At 38.8% G+C, this 23,857-nt stretch overlaps 1 protein-coding gene across 3 annotated transcripts in view; it reads right to left on the bottom strand.

Annotated features, from left to right (window-relative positions):
* Window positions 1-1,290: 1,290 nt before the first annotated feature.
* RNF2 (ring finger protein 2) overlaps window positions 1,291-23,857 on the bottom strand; it is a 58,400-nt gene continuing 35,833 nt past the window's right edge. For 2 of the 3 annotated variants that reach the window (XM_003815602.7, XM_063603483.1), the window contains exons 2-7: window positions 15,888-15,976; window positions 11,784-11,944; window positions 10,230-10,445; window positions 5,168-5,440; window positions 3,551-3,722; window positions 1,337-3,312 (exon numbers count right to left, since the gene is read on the bottom strand). In XM_003815602.7, the coding sequence (XP_003815650.1) occupies window positions 3,211-3,312; window positions 3,551-3,722; window positions 5,168-5,440; window positions 10,230-10,445; window positions 11,784-11,944; window positions 15,888-15,974 (1,011 nt within the window). In that variant the 5' untranslated portion in view covers window positions 15,975-15,976 and the 3' untranslated portion in view covers window positions 1,337-3,210. Of the gene's footprint in view, window positions 3,313-3,550; window positions 3,723-5,167; window positions 5,441-10,229; window positions 10,446-11,783; window positions 11,945-15,887; window positions 15,977-23,857 lie in introns of all 3 variants that reach the window. The other variant, XM_034942408.3, reaches the window with a different exon arrangement.

Genomic DNA, 23,857 nt, shown 5'->3' on the forward strand with positions numbered 1-23,857 from the left:
CTAAGAGCTAAAACTATAAAACTCTTAAAAGAGGAAAATCTTCATGACATTGGGTTTGGCAATCTTCTTGAATATGACACCAATAGCATAGCCAAAAGAAAAAAGACAGATACACTAGACTTCACCAAAATAAAAAAATTCTGTACATCAAAGGACACTATCAAGGGAATCAAAAGAAAACCCAAAGAATGGGAGAAAATATTTGCAAATCATGTATCTGATAATGGATTACTAACTAGAATAAAGAATGCCCACAACTCAACAATAACAGAACCCAGTCAAAAATGGGTGAAGGACTTGAATACACATACACATTTCTCCACAGAAAATACACAAATGGCCAGTAAGTACAGAAAAAGATGCTCAGCATCACAAGCTGTTAGGGAAATGCAAACTAAAACCACAATGAAAGGAGACATCCAATAAGACAGCTATCATAAGGATACCCATTAGTATAGTTATTTTAAAAAGAAGAAAAGAAAATAACAAGTGTTACAGAGGATACGGAAAAGCCAGAACGCTTGTTCATTGGTGGCAGGAATATAAAATAATGAAGCTGCTATGGAAAACAGTTTGGAGTCCCTCAAAAAATTAAACATAGAATTATCATATGATGCAGTAATTCTATTCCTTCATATATACCCAAAATAACAGAAGGCAGAACTCAATTATATACTTCTATAATAATGTTCACTGCAGTATTATTCACAATACCAAAAGTCTCCATCAACAGATGAATGGATAAACAAAATGTGGCACATACATACAATATTATTCAGCCATAAATAGGAATGAAATTCTGATACATGCTATCACGTGAACCTTGAAAATAATGTGTGATTCCACAGGTGCCATGAGGCACCTAAAATAGACAAATTCAAAAAGAGAAAGTAGAATAGAGGTTGCTAGGGGTTAAGAAGAAGAGAAATGCATTACTTTAATTGCACACAGAGTTTCTGTTTGGGGTGATGAAAAAGTTTTACAAGTAGACAGCGGTGATCATTACACAACATTGTGAATGTACCTAACCCCACTGAATTACATGCCTTAAAATGGTTAAAACTGTAAATGTGGTTATGTATATGTTACCATAAAAAAATTTAGAACTAAGTACCCTAAGCCTTCACACCACTTGTGGTGAGCCTTTTCTTCCTCAGTTGAGATAGTGATAAAAGAAATTACTTAGATAATACTTTTTGAAACCCTGGTTGGTAGTGATGGCCAATAGCATCGCCTCTCCCCGTACCCCAACACACATCCACACACACACAAAATACACTCAATACCCTATCAAATACCTAGAATTATATTTCACAAAGGATTACACAACCAATAATTTCACTAATGATGCAGTTTATATCCTCCCATACTGACAGATAAAAACACATACATTCTCTAAGCACAAAGCTTATAGTCACAAATAACTCTCTGCTTAAAGACAAAATTTCAGTTAATCACAATGGGAATTTAGTTATTCAATGCAACTACTAATCTAATGTCATCAACAAAATCTAAGCAGGTTTATCACAAAACCAGGGTTATATTCAGTGGGCATGCATTAATAATCTATACAACTTTAACACTACACCAGAAAAGGAATTGAATATATAAAAGTTCCCTTGATTTTTGGTGGTTTTCAAATTTCATGGCACAGATTACAAAAAAAAAAAAAAAAAACCCTGTAAAAACAGATTTTAAATATTTTCCATAAAATGGTAAAAAATTGAATATATACCTTTAAGTTTTCATACCGGGCTGAAGATTTAAAACATCAAGCTCGCCCCAATCTGTCAAAACTGACAGATAAATATTTACAATGACTAGACAGACTTCAGTTACAAAGGTACTGGAGGTCTACACCCTATTGAAAACCCTTTAGGGTTAATTTCTCAATGCAAACATGTCTTTTTAAATACTGTGATATATAAAGTTGGAAATATACCTAGAGTCTGGAGAGAGATGAAATATAACACCCAAGTCAATCTTATTTCTGATCTGTCAACAAAGCTTTCTGGCTCCCAAACACCCAATATTGTTCCTCAATATAAAAATTAAGAACAGTAGAATGACTTTACCCTACTGGCTGACGTTTTTCTACAGAATTATCTTTCACTACATATTAAAGCAGGGCTCAAGCTCTATTAACCTTCTACAGAGTGTAATTAAAAGAGCTCCAAATTTATAAACTGATGTGGCAACCCAAAATGATATAATTTTCCAATGGAAACAAACTTTTTTCCATTGTTCTGTGTGCCATGTTATTCTTGAAACTTATGTGGCTACAAATAAGAAAAAAATAAGGGAAGCTTTGAACATATCTTGTACTTTTCATCAAGGCTAAAGTGCAAAATATCTCCATTATCTCTGGTATTTTAATGGGGAAAAACATCACATATAATACAGGAAATGAAGTGACAGCAGAACTAATACAAAAAAAAGCACTCTCAAACGTATACTTGAAGACTATATTTTACTACCAATTTAATTTTTCTTTCTTCAGCAAAATCTGTCAATGAACCAAGTTCTCATAGAACTTAAGATTTTGTTTGATTCTTCCCAGGACCAGAAATTCCAAAATTACAGGGAAAAAGAATGGAAAAAAAAAAAAAACATTGCATGACAATGGACACTAAGTTCATAAAGAACTTCTTTTTAAAATGAGATATTATGGAAGAAAATACCATGAAAAGAATAATCCTATGAGAATTGTTTTTAAGGACAGTAAATTTGAGCCTTGGGTCTTCATGAAGATACTACAGTTTATATAGAAAACTATAAATATACAAGACTCCGGGGGAAAAAAAAAGTCAGAATACATAATATTTAACATTCTGTATGACTAAAAATCTTTTGAGGGGAGCAGGAAAAGGACAGCCAACTGAATCTTATAAGAATACAGAAACTATGAAAAATTCCTGGGTCAAAAGGGTGCTCCAAGTGGAAACACACTTTGTGGGGAAAAAAAAAACACAAGAAACTTCAGATATATTTTTTTAAAGGAAAGAAAAAAATACTGAATAATTGCAGTCCCTTCCAAAAAGGAAATCTTAAATAAAGGGGAAAAGATTTGAATAGCGTAAACCAGTCTGGCTCAGAAAGAAAATTGAACAACATATCCAAGATCTGTCCATAAAAGTAATGCCAGTACATCTTTAATATTAAAGAAATAGGCTATAAAAAAGTTCAGTCTCAGAATTGGTTTTTAAAGGCTCATTTGTGCTCCTTTGTAGGTGCGTAATAAAGTTCCATGGGTTTGTTCACTTTCCAGTATTTCTCACTGACCAATTCCAAAGAAAAAGAGCCATTTAATACCTAAAACAAAAAAGAAAGAAAAAAATTATGAAAACTGCACAAACCACAATAATAATGAAATGAAACTAAAATGGAAGTCCACAGAATCTTTTTTTTTCAAATCTTAGGAATAACTACTTGTCACTTAACACTGTTACGGTTTTTTACATTATTTATTAGATTCTACCCCACCACTTGCCACTCAGTTAGTTGGTCAGTGTGCTCCCAGTTTCAACAGTCTATTATTTTAAATACTCACAGTGAACTGGCCACTGGCTGTTGCTATATAAATGGTATACTGCTTCTCACTGGCTGTATCAAGGTTCATTTGGTTTGATTCACCTTTGCTTCGAAGTTCTTCTAAAGCTAACCTCACAGCCAGATACTTGGATAAGTGATCAACAGTGGCGTTACCAGAAGTCTTTATGTATCTAGAAGAATAAATCATTAAAAATTTCATTTCTAGAATATGCCAATGAGAAAAATGTACTTAAATTATGGAACTAATACATTTCTTAAAAACTAAGTAAAATGGCAATGTCTCAATTATTGACAAAATAATATCAGAAATTTACTGCTCTACAATCTAAATTTCTTATTGATAGGTACAGAAGAGGGGAAAGTAAATACTCAATATCTTACTGTCAGGTCACAAAAGCTTTACCTACCTTACCTTCTGCAAAATGAGATACACAGTGACAAAAATCAAACAGAAATACACAAAGTACTAAGGGGAAAAAAGGAACATACCCCCCAAACCCTAATGACCAGAATCTGCTGGCTATAGCAGCAACAGAAACAGAATAGAAGCAAATTTCTTATTGTCTAAGAATTAAAATGTCTTTTAAGACTAACCATAGAAATGTTCATTTGGGCCGGGTGTGGTGGCTCACGCCTGTAATCCCAACATTTTGGGAGGCTGAGGCAGGTGGATCACTTGAGGTCAGGAGTTCGAGACCAGCCTGGTCAACATGGTGAAACCCCATCTCTACGAAAAATACAAAAATTAGCCAGGTGTTGTGGTGAGCGTAATCCCAGCTACTTGGGAGGCTGAGGCAGGAGAATCGCTTGAACTCGGGAGGCAAAGGTTGCAGTCAGCCAAGATTGTGCCACTGTACTCCAGCCTGGGAGACAGAGCAAGACTCCCATCTCAAAAAAAAAAAAAAAGAGGCCGGGCACAGTGGCTTGGGCCTATAATCCCAGCACTTTGGGAGGCCAAGGCAGGCGGATCACGAGGTCAAGAGATCGAGACCATCCTGGCCAACATGGTGAAACCCTGTCCCTACTAAAAATACAAAAATTAGCTGGGCTTGGTGGCATGAGCCTGTAGTCCCAGCTACTCGGGAGGCTGAGGCAGGAGAATCGCTTGAACCCAGGAGGCGGAGGCTGCAGTGAGCCGAGATCGCGCCACTGCACTCCAGCCTGGCGACAGAGCAAGGCTCCATCTCAAAAAAAAAAAAAAAGTTAATTTGAGGATTTTTAAAACATAATATATCATTAAATCCCTCATTCAATAAATATTTGATGCTTATCTGTACTCAACGGCAGGCAGTGTGCTGGAGAAACAGTGGTAACGTAGCCATTCTTGCCAGCATGAGTTTTAGAGCCTATTGGTACTCTAGTATCATTGCTGAGAAATTTGAATAGGCCCCTTTACCTTCTCTACCAAGGAGAGTCATTCCTTTCAGATGTGCAATTTTGGGTGGAAAGCACATGAGGGAGGAAGGAAGAAAACAACAATCTAGGCAGCTAGTAACTGAAACCCTGCAATCAATGGGATGACAAATATTGCTCCTACTTCTTATACAAGACTGCCTTTTACCTCCAAATTAAACATTCTGAATTTAGATAATCTGAAACTAATCCACACACTTACCTCGTCTGTGCACTGTCATCTTTTTCCATAAGTGTGGGATGAGGCCTGAATACTAATTCAATTTCACTAGCACCATCCATTACTGGATCAATTGCCATTGCTGCATTGTTATTATCAAGCTCTAGCCCAGAATCATCAGATGTTTTGGTCCGTTTGTTACTAGGGCCTGCTTCCTGATTGCTATGTGTGGATGCATTACTGCAGTGTGAACTGTCACCATTATCTTCTGCTCCACTACCATTTTCAATCTGTTGTTTCTTGCCTCGCTGCAGTCTAGTCAAGGGGGAAAAAAGGATGCATAAAATTTACTTTTAGGCCTTTAAAGCAACAAATCTGAAGCATGTTTGCTACTGAACTTTAGAATTCCAAAAAATACTGGTAACTGAATTTGCTCTGAGTTGGATGATATTGTTTCCCACATGTTCCTGAAAGGTCTAAAAAATCTCTCTTGCTCACAGGCAAACATTTAAATAATTTAACGAATGTTTCTATTCACTTAATAATTTTACTGGCCAGGCACGGTGGTTCACACCTGTAAACCCAACACATTGAGAGGCCAAGATGGGAGGAGCTTGAGGCCAGGAATTTGAGACCAGCTTGGGCAACAAAGTGAGACCCTGTCTCTACCAACAACAAAAAATTTTAATTAGCTGGGCGTGGTGGTGCACCTATCATCTCAGCTACTCAGGAGGCTGAGACAGGAGGATGGCTTGAGCCCAGGAGTTGAAGGGCGCAGTAAACTAGGATGGCTCCACTGTACTCTGGCCTGGGCCAGAGTAAGACGCTATCTCTTAAAAATAATTTTCTTTATTAAACAAAAGACTATAAGAATTAATTGACAAATCTTTATATTCTGATCATTTTCTCTCATGGGGTTACAGGTCTGAAGAAAGGCATGATTCAAATATGAAAATGTAAAAGTTCTTAGGGAAGATATTTATGCCTCTTTAAAGAAATTCTTAAGGAAACAAAAGTTAAGAAGAATAGTAAGTACTTCCTCCCTGCTGATCTTCCGCCAAGTCAGCTAAGGCAATACAAAATGACTGGGGAAAATGCGATGGTATCTAAATAACCAATGTGGATACAGAAGCTGCTCTCTAACAAGCTCAGATACTAAACCTAATTACCGGGCAAGGCACTTTATACATACAATCTTGTTTACTCTTCAAAATAACCTGTCAAGGTAGTTACCATTAATGTCATTTTCTACTTGAGAAAAGCAAAGAAAACTCAGGTACAAGATTAAATAATTTGCCTCCAGTTATACAGCTAATAAGTGCCAGAGCTAGAGCTAGGATGTGAACCAGACCACATTCTTCCTACCACACTGCCTGTCTCCGTACCTGTATAGATAAGGAAAAAGGAATATATAATGAAAAAGAAATATGAAAGAATGCCTTGTACTTGTAAGAATATTGTCATTATGTTTATTGCCAGAACAAAGAAATAACAGTCCAATGGTTAGGAAAGATGCTCAAGAACTCATGCTTTAAAAAAAAAAAAAAAAAATCCTGCTTATAAAATTCATAGATCATTGCAAAACCAAGAGAGGATGACTAGTATGTCAAATAACAAACTATGATTCAAAAATACATAAGCACACACAATGGATTATTCAGTCCTAAAAAGGAAGGAAATCCTGCCACATACAACATGAATAGACATGCTGAGGTCATTTAAGTAATATAAACCAGGCACAAAAGTACAAATACGTAACTTGGTGGCCTATAGTCAAGTAAAAAGAGAAATAAATAACAGTAAATAACAACAACAAAAAAAAACCCCAAAAGTACAAATACTGCACGGTTTCACTTATGTGAGGTATCTAAAGAAGTCAAATTCATAAAACAAAGTAGAATGACAGTTACCGGGAACTGGGGGGAGGGAGAAATGAGGAGTTAGTGCTTAATGGATACAGGGTTTCAATTTTATAAGATGAAAAGAGTTCTGTAGATTGGCTGCACAACATTGTGAGTGTTCAGCTTTGAGGAGCCAATCGTTTAAAAAAAAAAAAAGAATGTACTTAACACTACTGAACTCTACACTTACAAATGGTTAAGATGGAAAATTCTGTTATATGTCTTTTACCACAATTTTTGAAAAAAAGGTATGAATGGGCTAAAATAATGGGACAAAAAATTAATAGCACAACATAAAGACTAAAATATATTCTAAAATCCACAACTAAAGCAAATGAAAAGTTATTTGACCATAAATTACAGTGACCTAACAGGTTTATTAAGACTCAATATATTTATTTTTATCCCACACCTCTTTCCAAAAAAGGATTGATGTGACAGAGCTATATTAATGCAACTGCAGGCAGCGTTTAAAGAATATGTTCATATAAAGAACATTAAGTCTATTATATCCTACATTTATCAAATCACGTCTATAATACTACATACTGTCCTGATGGTAGCATTTTAAGAATGACACCAATCTTGAGTGTCATATGAGGAACAAAAATGAGGAATGTGAATATTAAGCCTTTAGAGGGACATATACGAACATATACCTACATAAAAATATTTGTAAACACAGAAGTAGAATCTGAAATGTATGTAGAAGTCAACATAAGTATTTCAACATAAGACAAACCCAGACTGCTGCACACAAGAGACTAATTTTAATTCAATATAAAGGAAGAACTTAAAAATTCACACATCGATAAATATTTACTGAGCAGCTATTACTTTAAGCCAAGCATGGTTCTAAATAATGGTGTTAATAAGAATCAATGATACTGACATAGTCTCTTCCCTCTTAGGGGTCATAATTCTAGTGTAGCAGGTAACACATGAGAGAGTGATACGTGCTATGGGAAAAAAATGAGGCAGGGAGGGTAAGGAATTACAAAGTCCTAGAATGGAAGATGAGAACTTAAGCAGATACCTGCTAAGAAAGTGAGGTAGTGTGCCATGTGGATTATTTGGAAGAAGGTTCCTGAAATAGAGTAGTGTAAGTACAAAGGCTCTGAGGCAGAAGCATGCTTGGTGAGTCTGAAGAACAGTAAGGAAGCTGTAATAAAGTTGCCAACAAAAGAAAGAAGTGCCTATCATACAGCCCCACCACTAGAAATGTACAAGCAAAACCAAAAGAATATTTACAAGGAGAGTCTTGCTTTTAGTAAAAGGCTAAACTGAACAACCATTAAAGTCCTTCCAACGCTTAGGAATGTAAAATTCTTCTAAAAATAAATACATTTAACATTTAGTACATTATACTTTGGTAAACAGAGTGGTAGGTCAGTTTAATACTGTTAGAATGGAGCACATCTTTTAACCTTTAAGCCAGTGGTTTTTGATCTTGACTACACTCCAGAATTATCTATGGAAACTTAAAAGCAGAAATGCCTGGACGCTGATTACTGGGACCGGGATGATGCCTAAAGCCATGAGATTTAAAAGTTTTCTGAGTGAGTCTGATGTTCAGCCAAGGCGAAAACCACTAGACTGAGATGGACTTTACTATTATCTCCTTCTATGGAAAATAATGATTCTCCTTGAGGCCTGAATAAATCAGACGATAATGTCAGAGAGGAAAAGAAGATGAGGGTAAGGAAAATGCCCACCTTATATAGGGTCTTAAAAACCATCATTAAAGTCTTTTAGTTTTTAGCCTGAATGTGAATAGAAGCTATTAGAGGGCTCTGAGCAAAGGAAAACCATGATCTTCCTTTCAATTTAACAGTATCTCTGGCTGCTGTGCTGAGAATAGACCATGTGGGAGTAAGCATGGGAAGTAGAAAAACCAGTTGGGAACTTACTTCAATACATCAAATGAAAGATTGTTGTGGCCTGAATGAATCTGGATATACTATGGAGAAAGCAAAAAATATTTGTTTATTTACAGACTGGAATACAGGATGTGTAAAAGAGATTTAAAAGCGACTCCAAGGCCAGGCATGGTGGATCACACCTGTAATCTCAGCACTTTGGGAGGCCGAGGCAGGCAGATCACAAGGTCAGGAGTTGAGACCAGCCTCGCCAATATGGTGAAACCCCGTCTCTACTAAAAAATACAAAAATTAGCTGGGCATGGTGGTGTGCACCTGTACTCCCAGCTACTCAAGACGCTAAAGCAGGAGAATCGCTGGAAACCCAGGAGGCAGAGGTTGCAGTGAGCCAAGATGGTGCCACTGCACTCTGGCCTGGGCGACACAGCAAGACTCCATCTCAAAAAATAAAAAAAATAAATAAAAACTGACTCCAAAGTTTTTGGCTTAAGCAAGTAGAATGATGGAATTGCCATCAACCAAAATGAGTAAGAATGAAGAGAAGTAGGGAGTAAGTTCAGTATTCATCATGTTAAGTTTGAGATGCGTATTAGATACCCATATGGAGAAATGTCTAAAATTCAGGTAAGTCCGGGCTGGATATATAAATTCGGGAGTCATCAGCATACAGATGGTAAATAAAACTATGAAACTGAGAAAGATAATTTGGAGACAGATTTTGTATTGAAAAGAGAAACAAACACTGGTCTCTGGGACACACCATATTTCACAGTTGGGGAAACCGAAATAAAAAGTACAAAAGAAACAAGTAAAGGAACAGTTAATGACATACGAAGGGAACCAAGAGACTATGGCCTCCTGAAAGCCAGGTGAAGAAAATCATTCAAAGAGAAGGGAGAAATTAATTGTGTCAAATGCTGCTAAGTAACGCGAGGTCTGAGAATCAGCCATTAGATGGCACAATGAAGAGATCACTAATAACACTGATAAGAGCAATATGATGGGGTGGTGAGGATGAATGTCTGATTGGAGGGGGTTCATAAAAGAATAGGAAAAGAATTGGAGTTACAACTCTTTCAAGGAATTTTGCTATAAAAAGAAGAGAAGAAATAGAATAAGTTGAGAAAAAAGTAAGTAAAACAGAGATTCTAGTATTTTAAATGAAATACCCTATTATGCCTGGAGGCATGTATTATACCTGCACGAAAGGTAATCATGCAGTACTATTTGTTACTGTATTTTACGTTTTTCAAAAAGTAAATTTAATTGTTAATAAAGTATTCAGAAAAATAGCTACCCTCTCTGACCCTCTTTCCCATATACCTGTTCATGGCCTGTATCTTCAGTCCTTCCTCAATGCTGTGACTGAGTGCTTGCTGATTATTGTGCTTGTTGATCCTGGCTAATACTCTCTCTTGATGAGCTTCATACTCATCACGACTTGGATAAATTTTGCTGATGAGTGCATCAAAGTTTGGGTCTGGCCTTAGTGATCTTTTGGAAACTAGTTTTTTCCGACAGGTAGGACATTCTTTGTTGCTAAATAAAAGGAGGGGAAAGCAAATGTAAACAATGCTAGTATCTTTGGGCTAAAGACAAAAATACCCAGCTTCTGGATAGTTATTCACCTTTATTCCAATACCTTTAATAAGTCACAGAAATGTAAACCAATTATCCTGAATTTCCTTGAAAATCTGACTAGTGGGTAAGCAAGATTTTGGAAACCTCAAACCCTCTATACCACTCGTTGAAAGAAAAATTTTGAGTATTTCCCAAGATAATTTATATATAACCATCTTAGAAATAAAAATCTATTTTTTCTAATTTAAATTTCCCCTTTCCGATATCCATGCTTTGCAAGGAAAAAATACCCACTAATATATATATGTTAATTTATATGTAATAAATTATTTTACTGAACTAATACTTTCATATGGATATTATTTTATATACTTAAGTGGAAAAATCATGGTTTTATGCGTTGTAATTTCCTCAAAACAAATACTCATCTTATGAAGTGTCTAAAAATCAGCGATTTCAATACAAAGATTTTCCTACAATTAAAACTTACGCTTTAGAAAGATTTCTAGTTTTCAATCAAACACTTACAGAAAATGTATTTCTCGGCTAGGCACGGTGGCTCACGCCTGTAATCTCAGCACTTTGGGAGGCTGAGGCGGGTGGATCACGAGGTCAGGAGTTCGAGACCAGCCTGACCAACACAGTGAAAGCCCCCCTCTACTAAAAATACAAAAATTAGCCAGGCGTGGTGACACACGCCTGTAATCCCAGCTACTCGGGAGGCTGAGGCAGGAGAATCACTTGAACCCGGGAGGTGGAGGTTGCAGTGAGCCGAGATCGTGCCACTGCACTCCAGCCTGGGTGACAGAGTGAGATTCCATCTCAGGAAAGGAAAGGAAAGGGGAAAGGGGAAAGAAGAAAAAGGAGAAAGGAAAGGAAATGTATTTCTCGGCCAGGTGCAGTGACTCATGTCTGTAATTCCAGCACTTTGGGAGACTGAGGCGGGTGGATTACCTGAGGTCAGGAGTTCAATATGCTGAAACCTGGCCAACAAGTTGAAACCCCGTCTCTACTAAAAATACAAAAAAAAAAAAAAAAAAAAAAAAAACTAGCCGGCCACCGTGGCAATGCCTGTAATCCCAGCTACTCTGGAGGCTGAGGCAGGAGAATCGCTTGAACCCAGGAGGCAGAGGTTGCAGTGAACCAAGATCGTGCCATTGCACTCCAGCCTGGGCAAGAAGAGCGAAACTCTGTCTCAAAAAAAAAAAAAAAAAAAAGAAAATGTATTTCTCAAACCCTGGAAAGCACTTTCGTGTTACAATTAAGTACCTAGTATAACAACTCTTTTCAACATACCCACTTCTAAGGGCTGTGATGATGCAGTCTGCACAAAAACGATGTAAACACTCCTTTGTAGTCATGGTGTTCTTCAACATATCCAAACAAATTGGGCACATTAATTCACTGTGTAGACTTCGAGGTGAAACCACAATTTCTAAGCCATCTGTTATTGCCTCCTGTAAAAGAGTCACTTTAAAATTAAAAGCTACTTAATTTTTTATTATGGACAAGCTCAAACATATAGAAGTACTGGAAATGGTAAAAACAAACATATATGTACCCATCACCCAGCCACTGCCATTGTCAACTCACAGCTAATTTTGTTTCAACTATAATCGCCTACAGCTCCCCTCAGCCTCACCACCACTGTTATAAAAATGCTCTTGCTTTAATGCTAAAGATAACATATTAATGTATTTAAAAGCTTACTAGTGGGAAATTAGTCTGGTATAATACAAAAAATTGAATTTGGAATCATATACCTTAGGTTAGATCTAGTTCTAGTCAAATTAACTAGCTGAGTCTAAATAATTATTTAACATTGTCTTCTTACCTGCAAAATGAGAAAGTTAGGGCTAAATTAACCCTCAGAAAACGTCCACCTTCAAAAGTTACACCATTTTCACAATAAATTATGTTTCATGCTGCCCATTAAAACAAGATTCCAATAAAAGTTTCTCTAGTTTATAAACAGCTTAATAGAATTTCATTTTAAAATACTTTTGAACCCCGAAAATTCTTTTCCACAGAGCAATTTTATACAAAGTAGTCAGCTTCTCACGCTAACCCAGGAGCTGATTTAAACCAGAATATATCCAAAGTATAAAATGTATTGCTATATCTAACTGTCATGCCTAAAAATGTTTCTCTCCAAAATGCATCTGGAGTTCCAATGTAAAATTTCAGGACATATCTCCCCTGCTGCAGAATGATTAGTGAATCCTACTTGGTTCACTACCCTCTCCACAAGCTGGCAGTGAGAACACAGATTACTCAGCTCTAATGCCACCAGTATCAACTCCTATGGATTGAGGAGAGTTCTAGTATGGCGAGAATTGTAAAGGAAGATGCAGGTATAAATAAGTGGCTTTCAATACGCTCCTGTGCTTCCTGTTTCCACTGGCAGTCCATCATACTTGTGCTTTCTTTATATGGTCAAAGATGGATTACTCCACAAAGAAAAATATAGAAACTATAGCTATTGTTCATAAAGGGCTCAAGCATTAATAAAATGTTTGTTAGATTTCAGCCTCTCTATATAAATATGAAATAAAAAATTTTCATTTTTCCCTTAGTTTAACACTTAGACAAACTTGATTTAGGAAACTATCACTCAGAGTATATTGATGACCCAGAGAGTAATCAAGTCTGTTCTCCTCTGCCTCTTTAGAACATGCCTAACAAAATCCCAACCCTGGATAAATTCAACCATCTATGTTCTCCTCCAGGGCTGTACCTGTGCAGATGTGTAGCACTGTAGGGGAAAAGAAAAAGGGAAAACCACCTTGGTGTAACTAAAAATTTCACCAGCCTCGGCCAGGCACGATGGCTCACACCTGTAATTCCAGCACTTCGGGAGGCCGAGGTGGGTGGATCACAAGGTCAGAAGTTCGAGACCAGCCTGACCAACATGTGAAACCCTGTCTCTACTAAAAATACAAAAATTAGCCGGGCATGGTGGCACACGCCTGTAATCCCAGCTACTTGGGAGGCTGAAGCAGGAGAATCATTTGAATCTGGGAGGTAGAGGTTGCAGTGAGCCGAGATCACGCCACTGCATGCCAGCCTAGATGACAGAGCGAGACTCTGTCTCAAAAAAAAAATCCTCCCGAGTAGCTGGGATTACAGGTGTGCATCACCAGGCCTGGCTAATTTTTTGTATTTTTAGTAGAGACAGGGTTTCACCATGTTGGCCAGGCTGGCCGCAAACTCCTGACCTCAGGTGATCCACCGGCCTCGGCCTTCCAAAGTGCTGGGATTACATGTCTGAGCCACCACGCCCGGCCTCTATCTCCATCTTATAAACACAATTGAAAATTCAATTTCACATTGGTCTCCAGTTTTTGCTCCATTTCTCTGCTCCCCTGCATAGCTGAATTTCTCTGAAGAATTGCCTATTCATCTTTTGTCACTTCTACCCTCCCCTTACTGGGCCATATATATATAATTATCATATCCTTGATTCATCACGTGAACCAATGATGAGAATGCACCATGATTCCAATCAACCCTCAAACTTGTACAATCTACTCAGGTGAACTTGCTCTTGTCAAGGTCACCAAGTATATACAGTCGACCCTTGGTATCCATGGGGGATTGGCTCCAGGAACTTCCACAGATATCAAAATCCTTGGATGCTCAAGTCCCTTATAAAAAAATGGCATGATGTTTGCATATAACTTAGGCATATTCTCCCACATACTTTAAATCAGGGGTCCCGAACCTCAGGCCATGGACAGGTATTGGCTTGTTAGGAACCAGACCACACAGCAGGAGGTGAGCAGCAGGCAAGTTAAGCATTACTGCCTAAGCTCCGCCTCCTGTCAGATCAGTGGTGGCATTAGACTCTCGTAAGAGTCCGAACCCTATTGAGAACTGCACATGCAAGGGATCTAGACTGCATGCTCCTTATTATAATCTAATGCCTGATGATCTGAGGTGGTGCAGTTTCATCCTGAAACCATCCCCCACCCACCCACCCACCTCCGATCCATGGAAACACTATCATCCATGAAACTGGTCCCTGGGGACTGCTGCTTTAAATCATCTCTAAATTACTTTAATACTTAATACAATGCCCATTCAGCACCTCATTTGCATGGATTCAACATAGTACTTATTAGCACATGGATGAAACTGGTCCCTGGGCATGCTGCTTTAAATCATCTCTAAATTACTTTAACACTTAATACAATGCCCATACAGCACCTCACTTGCATGGATTCAACATAGTACTTATTAGCACATGGAAAATTCAAATTTTGGTTTTTGGAACTTTGTGAAAATTTTTCTTCCTGGATTTTTTCAATTGTGGTTGCTTGAATCCACAGATGCAGAACCCCATGTATGTGGAGGGCCAACTGTATTGTTAAGTCTAATTTACACTTGTCTAACCTTCATCTTATTAAGCCTGTCACTAGTGTTAAACACTTTAACTACATCCTCCTTGAAATACTTCCTTTAGCTTTTTTTTTTTTTTTTGAGACGGAGTTTCGTTCTTGTCGCCCAGGCTGGAGTGCAATGGCGCAATCTTGGCTCACTGCAACCACCGCCTCCCAGGTTCAAGTGATTCTCCTGCCTCAGCCTCCCAAGTAGCTGTAACTACAGGCACGTGCCACCATACCTGGCTAATTTTGAATTTTCAGTAGAGACGGGGTTTCTCCATGTTGGTAAGGCTTCCTTTAGCTTTTAAATCCCCCCTCTCTCTCAATCTCCTGTTTTTCCTTCCTTTTCTCTGGATGTTCTTCTCAGTCTCCTTCACTGGCTCCTTGTCCATTACCTAATTTCTAAATGTTGAAACAGCTCTGGATGAAGTTATAGGTCCTCTGCTCATCTCTCTGGATGAGTTTAACCATTCTTATTGCTTAAAATGTGCTGTCAATCCCTAAAATTTTGTATTTAGTTCAGACTAATATAAAAATCATCTACAGTTGGCATCTCTGCCTGCCTGTTGTATAGGAATCTCAAAATTAATCCAGTGTTAAGCATGTTTGTTGCCTTCAAACCTGCTCCTCCCCTAGTCTTTGCCATCATCTCAAAACAGTCTTCCTTGGTGCCTTATCAGTACTTATCACACCAAGGAGGACTTGCCCAACTTTCTACAACTTCTCACATGTGAATTTTATAGATATGTACTTTTTCAATGTCTGTAAAGTCCATGGTTGGTGCTACATCTGTTTTATTCACCACTGTTCACCCAGTACCTACCACAAAAGCTTGTATAGAGTATTCAGATTATTTGTTCAATCAATGAATAAAGTGTTAGCCAACATACAGAAGTCAGGAATGCTTGAATATAAATTTATTATTACTCTATGTTCTATTTAAGTTTTCACGTTCTAAAAATGTATCCCAGTTTACACGTCTCATATGCCCCTTGGCAGTCATCTTAGTCATTACCTGAGGTGTTCGTTGTAACTCATATAAACTGAGTTCCCATGTTTTGCTTAATGGTTGAGTTCCGTTTGTCTGCACAGCCTGAGACATTGCTGGAAATAAAGAAGAGAGAAAAACAATTTTAGTATTTGGAAGGGAAGTGCTATGGTCTGAATGTATGTGTCCCACCAAAATTCCTACGTTGAAATCTAATCTCAATGAAGTAATATTAAGAGGTGGGGACTTTGGGAGGTGATCAGGTTATGAGGGCTCCACCCTCATGAATGAAATTAGTGCCTTTATAAAAGAGGCTTGATGGAAACTTTTGGCCCTTCCAGCATGTTCTGACACAGAGAAGCAGCTATAAGGAATAGGCCCTCACCAGACACTGCATCTGCTGGTGCCATGATCTTGGAATTCCCAGTCTCCAGAACTGTAATACATTTCTATTGCTTATAAATTACCCAGCCTAAAGTATTTTTTATAGCAGGCTAAATGGATTAAGATAGGAAGTAAATCTCAAAACTGATTTTTAGGAATTGTTAATCTTGAGAATAATAAAAACAAATTATTCACTGGTTCTCAAAAATTAAAAAGAAGAAAAACTCAAAATCTTTACACTTATAAATATGAACTACTTGACAGTAAAAGCCTACTACTGACTTCCAAATGCCCAAGAGCTGGCATACAGTAAGTACTTAACATATCAAAAGTGCTTAATTACTGCTGAATGTATAGAAGATTGTCTTAACCCAAAACAATAAATATTTTTATGAAATTCATGGTCATGGAACTTAGAACTAAATCAGGAAAACTTCAGATTCTTCAGCATAGCTATCTAGTCCAACGCTGTCCAAGTTAAAAAATCTACTTTAGAGCACTTTAAACCACTAGTCATTCTGCCTCTTTTCACAGCTTCACTCATGAAAAATTCCCGATCTCATGTTCAGAAAGCTCTTCCTAATGTTGAGACCCAAACTGCTACCTATTCATCCTATAGCTGCCCTCTGAAGACAAACTAATAACAATTAGTCTATAATTTTTCTACATGACAGCCTTTCAAATATTTGGAAAGTGGTATCATATCCCACCTGATTTTCCTTTACTTTTGGCTAAATATCCTAGTTCCTCCTATTGTTCCCCATTTGACATCATTTCAAAGTCTCCTCACCACGCTGATTAATTCTGCCTCCTTTCCCGATATAAATGAACTGAAGAGCATAAGACCAACTTCTCTGCTTGTCTTTGAGTAGGGGGACATCTAGTATAAATATGGGAAAGAGGGTTGTAGATAAAAAAAACCTCACTCTTGTGGGACACAGAAAAATGAAGTGACCCCAGTCATCCTAATATTTAGTAAATATTTCTCACTAGTCAAGCAGAACTGCCCCAGGGTCCTTGTCTAGAAGGAAATGCATGCAAATAGATAAACAACAATCGATAAGACAAAGTCTAAGCAGGAGTACAGACAAAAATATATGGAATTATAGAGGCGGATTGGGGAATTTGAGGAGTTAAGGAGGCTTTGGTAGAGATGAAATAAACCTTAAAAAGAAAGAGATTATCAATCCAACAGAGCTTAAAGGAAAAAAATATATTAATACAGATTACTACAGTGGAATGGAAGTACAAAAGAAAGCGGGTTCTAAGCAAATTACAGCACCATGTATGGGTATGCTTGTGATTGGAAGATACTAAAAGTTTTAAACAGGGCCAGGTGCGGTGGCTCATCCCTGTAATCCCAGCACTTTGGAAGGCCAAGGCAGGCAGATCACCTGAGGTGAGGAGTTCGAGACCAGCCTGGCCAACATGGTGAAACCGTCTCTACTAAAAATACAAAAATTAGCCGGGTGTGGTGGTGCGCGTCTGTAATCCCAGCTATGCGGGAGGATGAGGTAGGAGAATCGCTTGAACCCGGGAGGCAGAGGTTGCAGTGAGCTGAGATCGCGCCATTGCACTCCAGCCTGGGCGACAGAGAGACACTTAGTCCCCCCCCAAAAAAAGTTTTAAACAGGAGAGTAACATGATCAAATCGTTCACAAAAACTCAAGTAGTATAGAAGGTAGAAGACTAGAAAGCAACTAACAATAAAATCAGTGAGAGAAAGTTGTTAAAAACCTGTATGATATTAACTATGTGAACTAAAGCAATTAAACATGGACACAGAGACGGAATTAGAGAGAGCACTAAATGATATACAAAACACTGGTATAAGAAAGAAGGGTCAGGCCAGGCGCGGTGGCTCACGCTTGCAATCTCAGCACTTTGGGAGGCCAAGGCAGGCGGATCATGAAGTCAGGAGATCGAGACCACGGTGAAACCCGTCTCTACTAAAAATACAAAAAATTAGCTGGGCACGGTGGCGGGTGCCTGTAGTCCCAGCTATTGGGGAGGCTGAGGCAGGAGAATAGCATGAACCCGGGAGGCGGAGCTTGCAGTGAGCTAAAATCGTGCCACTGCACTCCAGCCTGGGTGACAGAGTGAGACTTTGTCTCAAAAAAAAAAAAAAAAGAAAAAGAAAGAAGGGTCAAATATGGCTCTGAGAAAGCAACCATTTTTTATTGAGAGAGAACACAGAAAGAAAAGTATGCGTTGGAAGAGCAGTACAGTTGCTACACACACTGAGTTCCAGCTACTCAGGGACCACTAAGGTAGAGTGGTCCAGCAGACGATGTGGGCAAAAAAAATTCCCACACCTCCCTGAAGACACAACATGTCCCTCATTCCTGTACTCTGGAGCTAACGGTTAACAGACTGGTAATCACAGAGTTTGATTATTCAGTCATAGGCCCTAGCCACCATTTTATAAGCATTATTAGACACCTGCTATGGCAACCCTCTCTTGTGAATCAAAGTGAAAGCTGCAAGCTTCTCCTGGTAGAATTCCTGCTATATGCATTCTTATAATCCTAAATTATTGCGCTTAGTAGGCTAGATGGCACAATTTCTCCAAGGATGATTTCTAGTTACCTCAGCTATTATGAAGAATGTGGGGCACATCAAAGATAATACAGCTAAGAGAAGCTCTAGAAAGGAAAGGAAAAAAAGTACCAAATATGCAATGGCCTTTTGTGACCAGCATGCCAAGGTCTCAAAATAAAACTGACTTGAAAACAGCATCCCTAGAAGATTCTCTTGCAAAAGTAAGAAGGGGGAAACAAAACCTCTCAAACTATCTGAAACGTGTCCTCCTTATGCATCTAACATTATCATGCTTTAGCATCACCATCAGCACATATTCCTTTTGTTCTTCTCTATTCCCTCCCCAAAAATCCTAAATGAACTATCCTTTCCTAAGGTCTTCTCCCCCAAACAACCAATGACCTAATACTCATTTAAAATTGCTACAATGCTGATTCGAGTGGTAAGCCAACAGAAACTGAATTAAGGCATGGTTTAAGGCTGAGCTAACAGTTAAAGCCAACAGATAGCTAGAAGAAGACTTAAAGACTGGGTGGCTATGGTGGCTCACAGGACTGCCTGAGGCCAGGAGTTCAAGACCATTCTGGGCAACATAGCAAGAAGCCATCTCCTCAAAAAAAAATTAAAAATTAGGTGGGTGTGATGGTGTGTGCCTGTAGTTTTAGGTACTTGGGAGGCTAAGGCTGGAAGATTGCTTGAGCCCAGGAGTTTAAAGTTTCAGTGAGGTACGACTGTGCCACTGCACTCCAGCCTGGGCAACAGAGTGAGACCCCATCCCTAATTTTTTTTTTTTTTAAGGAAAAGACTTAAAAAAAAAAAAAAAAAAAGGTAGGCCAGGCACAGTGGCTCACACCTGTAATCCCAGCCCTTTGGGAGGCCGAGACAGGTAGATCACTTGAGTCCCAGAGTTTGAGACCAGCCTGGGCAACACAGCAAAATCCCCTCTCTACAAAAAATACAAAATGTTAGCCAGGAGTGGTGGCACACACCTGGAGTCCCAGCTACTCAGGAGGCTGAGGTTGTAGTGAGCTGAGATCACACCACTGCACTCCAGCCTGGGCAAGAGACTGAGCTCGAGTCTCCAAAAAACAAAAATACGCCTAATAATAGTGACTAGAGTAAGAAAAATAGGGTTGGCCTGTAGTCCCAGCTACTCAAAAGTCTGAGGCAGGAGGACTGCTTGAGCCCAGGAGTTCAAGGCTGCAGGAGAGACCCTGAGTGGGAAGGGAGAGGGAAGGAGAGAGAAAGCGAAGAGTGGAGGGGAGAGACATGAGAAATTGTCATCAAGACTTTATACTGTGGAACAGACCCAAAGTTAGTATAATAAAAACCCAGCCTGTCTTCTTGTTCATAGGCTAAAACAAAATACGGGACTTATAAAATAAAATTAAAATGGAAAATTGCGAATTTGGACAATCTCCAACATGTAGCTAAAAGCATTCAAAGAACCTGAGAAAACTGACAAAATACAAACTAAAACAAACATACAATCCTTTGAATAAATCTAGCTATCAAAATAATTTTAAAAAAATCAAAAGATATTTTATCCTCTAAGAATTAAAGACCTACTCGTAAGATATTAGTAGATAAAGCAAGCAGAAAAATAAGAGGCTTTGTTCCATATTAGCAAACAAAGCAGGGGAAAAAAACAATGGCCAGAGCCTATCCAAATGATGCTGCTTTGAAGATGACTCTAGTTGTTGAATTTGAGGTGAACCATGTATAGATGGTTATATACATATATGTATAGAACCATATAGATGGCCAGCTTCTTTGTAGATATTAGGTTAGTGCAAATTAATTGTGGTTTTTGCACTGTTGGAATTCACCATTTGATACTGGAATACATTCTTCAATGTGGTTATGTTATACATCATTTTAATGGGCATTTCTCACTTTATGTTTTTTTGCTAACAACTTGTTACTTGCTGTTCATTTTATGTTTATTTTAGACTATGGAAATGTTGTTAGACAAAAAACAAATTTGAGTGATTTTCTTATTCGAGTTCAAAATGGTTCGTAAAGCAGTGGAGACTACTCGCAACATCGACAATGCATTCGAACTGCTAACGAACGTACAGGGCAGTGGTGGTCCAAGAAAGAAGTTCTGCAGGCTGGGTGCGGTGGCTCACCCCTGTAACCCCAGCACTTTGGGAGGCCAAGGAGGGTAGATTACCTGAGGTCAGGAGTTCAAGACCAACCTGGCCAACATGGCAAAACCCTGTCTCTACTAAAAAAAAAATTAAAAAATTAGCCAGGTATGGTGGCATGTGCCTGTAATCCCAGCTACTGGGGGGCTGAGGCAGGAGGATCGCTTGAACCTGGGAGGCAGAGGTTGTAGTGAGCCGAGATCGTGCCACTGCACTCCAGCCTGGGTAACAGAGCAAGACTCTGTCTTCAAAAAAAAAAAAAAAAAAAAGTTCTGCAAAGGAGACAAGAACCTTGAAGACGCGGAGCGTAGTGACCAGCCAGCGGAAGTTGACAACGACCAACTGAGGACAATCATAGAAGCTGATCCTCTTATAACTACACTAGAAGTTACCAAAGAACTCAATGTCTACCATTCTATGGTTGTAGCATTTTAAGCAAACTGGAAAGGTGAAAAAGCTCGATAAGTGGGTGTCTCATGAGCTGAGTGAAAATCAAAAATATCGCCATTTTTAAGTGTTGTCTTCTCTTATTCTATGCAACAACAATGAACCATTGGATTGCAACTTGCCACGAAAGTGGATTTTATTTGGTAACTAGTGACGACCCGCTCGGTGGTTGGACTGAAGCACTTCCAAAGCTCCAAATCACTTCCCAACGGCAAACATGCACCAAAAAAAAGTCATGGTCACTGTTTGGTGGTCTGCTGCCGCTACAGCTTTCTGATCCACTACAGTTTTCTGAATCCCAGCAAAACCATTACATCTGAGAAATATGCTCAGCAAATCGAGATGCACCGAAAACTGCAATGCCCGCGGCTGGCACTGATCAACAAAAAGGGCCCAATTCTTATCCACAACAATGCTCAAATGCACGTCACACAACCAACGCTTCAAAAGTTGACAGAGGCCAGGCACGGTGGCTCACACCTGTAATCCCAGCACTTCGGGAGGTTGGGGCGGGTGATCACCTGAGGTCAGGAGTTCAAGACCATCCTGGCCAACATGGTGAAACGCCCCCCCCCCCCCGTCTCTACTAAAAATACAAAAATTAGGCATGGTGGCACACACCTGTAATCCAGCTACTCAGGAGGCTGAGGCAGGATAATCACTTGAACCCAGGAGGCAGACGTTGCAGTGAGCCAAGATTGCACCACTGTACTCCAGCCTGGGCAACAAGAGTGAAACTCCACCTCAAAAAAAAAAAAAATTGATGGAATTAGGCTACAGTTTTGCCTCATCCACCATAGTCATCGGACCTCTCGCCAACCAACTACCACTTCTTCAAGCATCTTGACAACTTTTTGCAGGGAAGACACTTCCACAACTAGCAGGATGCAGAAAATACTTTCCAAGAGTTCATCGAATCCCAAAGCATGGATTTTTACACTACAGGAATAAACAAACTTATTTCTCATTGGCAAAAATGTGTTGATTGTAATGGTTCCTATTTTGATTAATAAAGATGTGTTTGAGCCTAGTTTTGATTATTTAAAATTCACAGTCCAAAACCGCAATTACTTTTGTACCAAACTAACACATGTGCCATTATTTCTAACATATATCCTAGATAGATCTTTCAGAGAACCAAAACTACTCAGGAGGAATTTCTAAAAATCCATTGGAGGGATTTCTAAGAATTCCAAATGCTAACCCATGTCCCAACCTGTAACTGTGACCCTAGGACTAATTATAAGCAGAACACTCCTTCTGCCTACTGAACGCTACCCTGGAAAATTAATAGGAACTATCAAATAAAACATTCTGCTGAAGTATTATATTTCTAGAGATATTAGTTATCTTGCACATAACCAAATTATGTCTGATTTGGATATCTGTATTCCTGTGGCAAATAAGACTTAGGAGTGATTGACAAGTTAGTTGCATTTCCAGAATTTCCTGGTACCATTTGGAAAAACTACAATCTTCATGACTTTGCAGAATTTTCTAGTCTTCCTTATCTTTCTGTTAAGTCTGCATTACAATAATATGTTCTCTGGTATCTACAGTCTTAAATACTACCACATGGATGCTACCTTACCAGATAGTACAGCAGTTGATCCTGAGACCAAAAATAGGGGCAAAGTCTTGCAGACTGCCAAAATCATTATCTCAATTCTTATGAACATGTCACTGAACAGATATACTCTTGAGAATTAGTGTCTCTTTGCTTTAGATCAATATACATCTTCATTTAAATTTAATCTAAATTCACCCTGCCCCAAAATCGATTTAATCTTTTCTCTTCTGTTTAGTGAGAAGCTACATTTCTGCCTGTGGTTCCCCCTTGCCCAAGCCAAGAATGTGAAATACATTTAGCTTCTGTTTTTCAGATCTCAATGAAAAGTGATTTCAATGAACAATATCTGAGAGTCACCTATGTATAGATACTAACATATACACAGAGTAGACAAAGAGGAAAAGAACAAGAATGGATGGCCAAGATACAGTCTGAAAAGCTGAAGAGTAGAGTGGAAGCCAGCAAAGAAGATACGAAGTGAGGTGCCACACAAAATGATCTTAAGGATTTTTTCCAGTGACAAGAATGTGCTCCCTAGATCCCAACAGCCTAAAGATCCTTGTCAACACAACTGAACAAGATCTAGGTCTACTGGGGGCCTATCAAAAGACAAAATTATAACAAGTTTAAAGACACAATTGGCTTTTTTTTTTTTTTTCTGAGACAGTCTCGCTCTTGTTGCCCAGGCTAGAGTGCAGTGGCGCGATCTCAGCTCACTGCAACCTCCACCTCCCAGGTTCAAGCAATTCTCCTGCCTCAGCCTCCTGAGTAGCTGGGACTACAAGGCGCCCAGCACCACACCTGGCTAATTTTTGTACTTTTAGTAGAGACGGGGTTTGCCATGTTGGCCAGGCTGGTCTCAAACTCCTGACCTCAGATGATCCACCCACCTCAGCCTCCCAAAG

This window comes from Pan paniscus, chromosome 1 (assembly GCF_029289425.2).
Source record: "Pan paniscus chromosome 1, NHGRI_mPanPan1-v2.0_pri, whole genome shotgun sequence".
Lineage (NCBI taxonomy): Eukaryota > Metazoa > Chordata > Mammalia > Primates > Hominidae > Pan > Pan paniscus.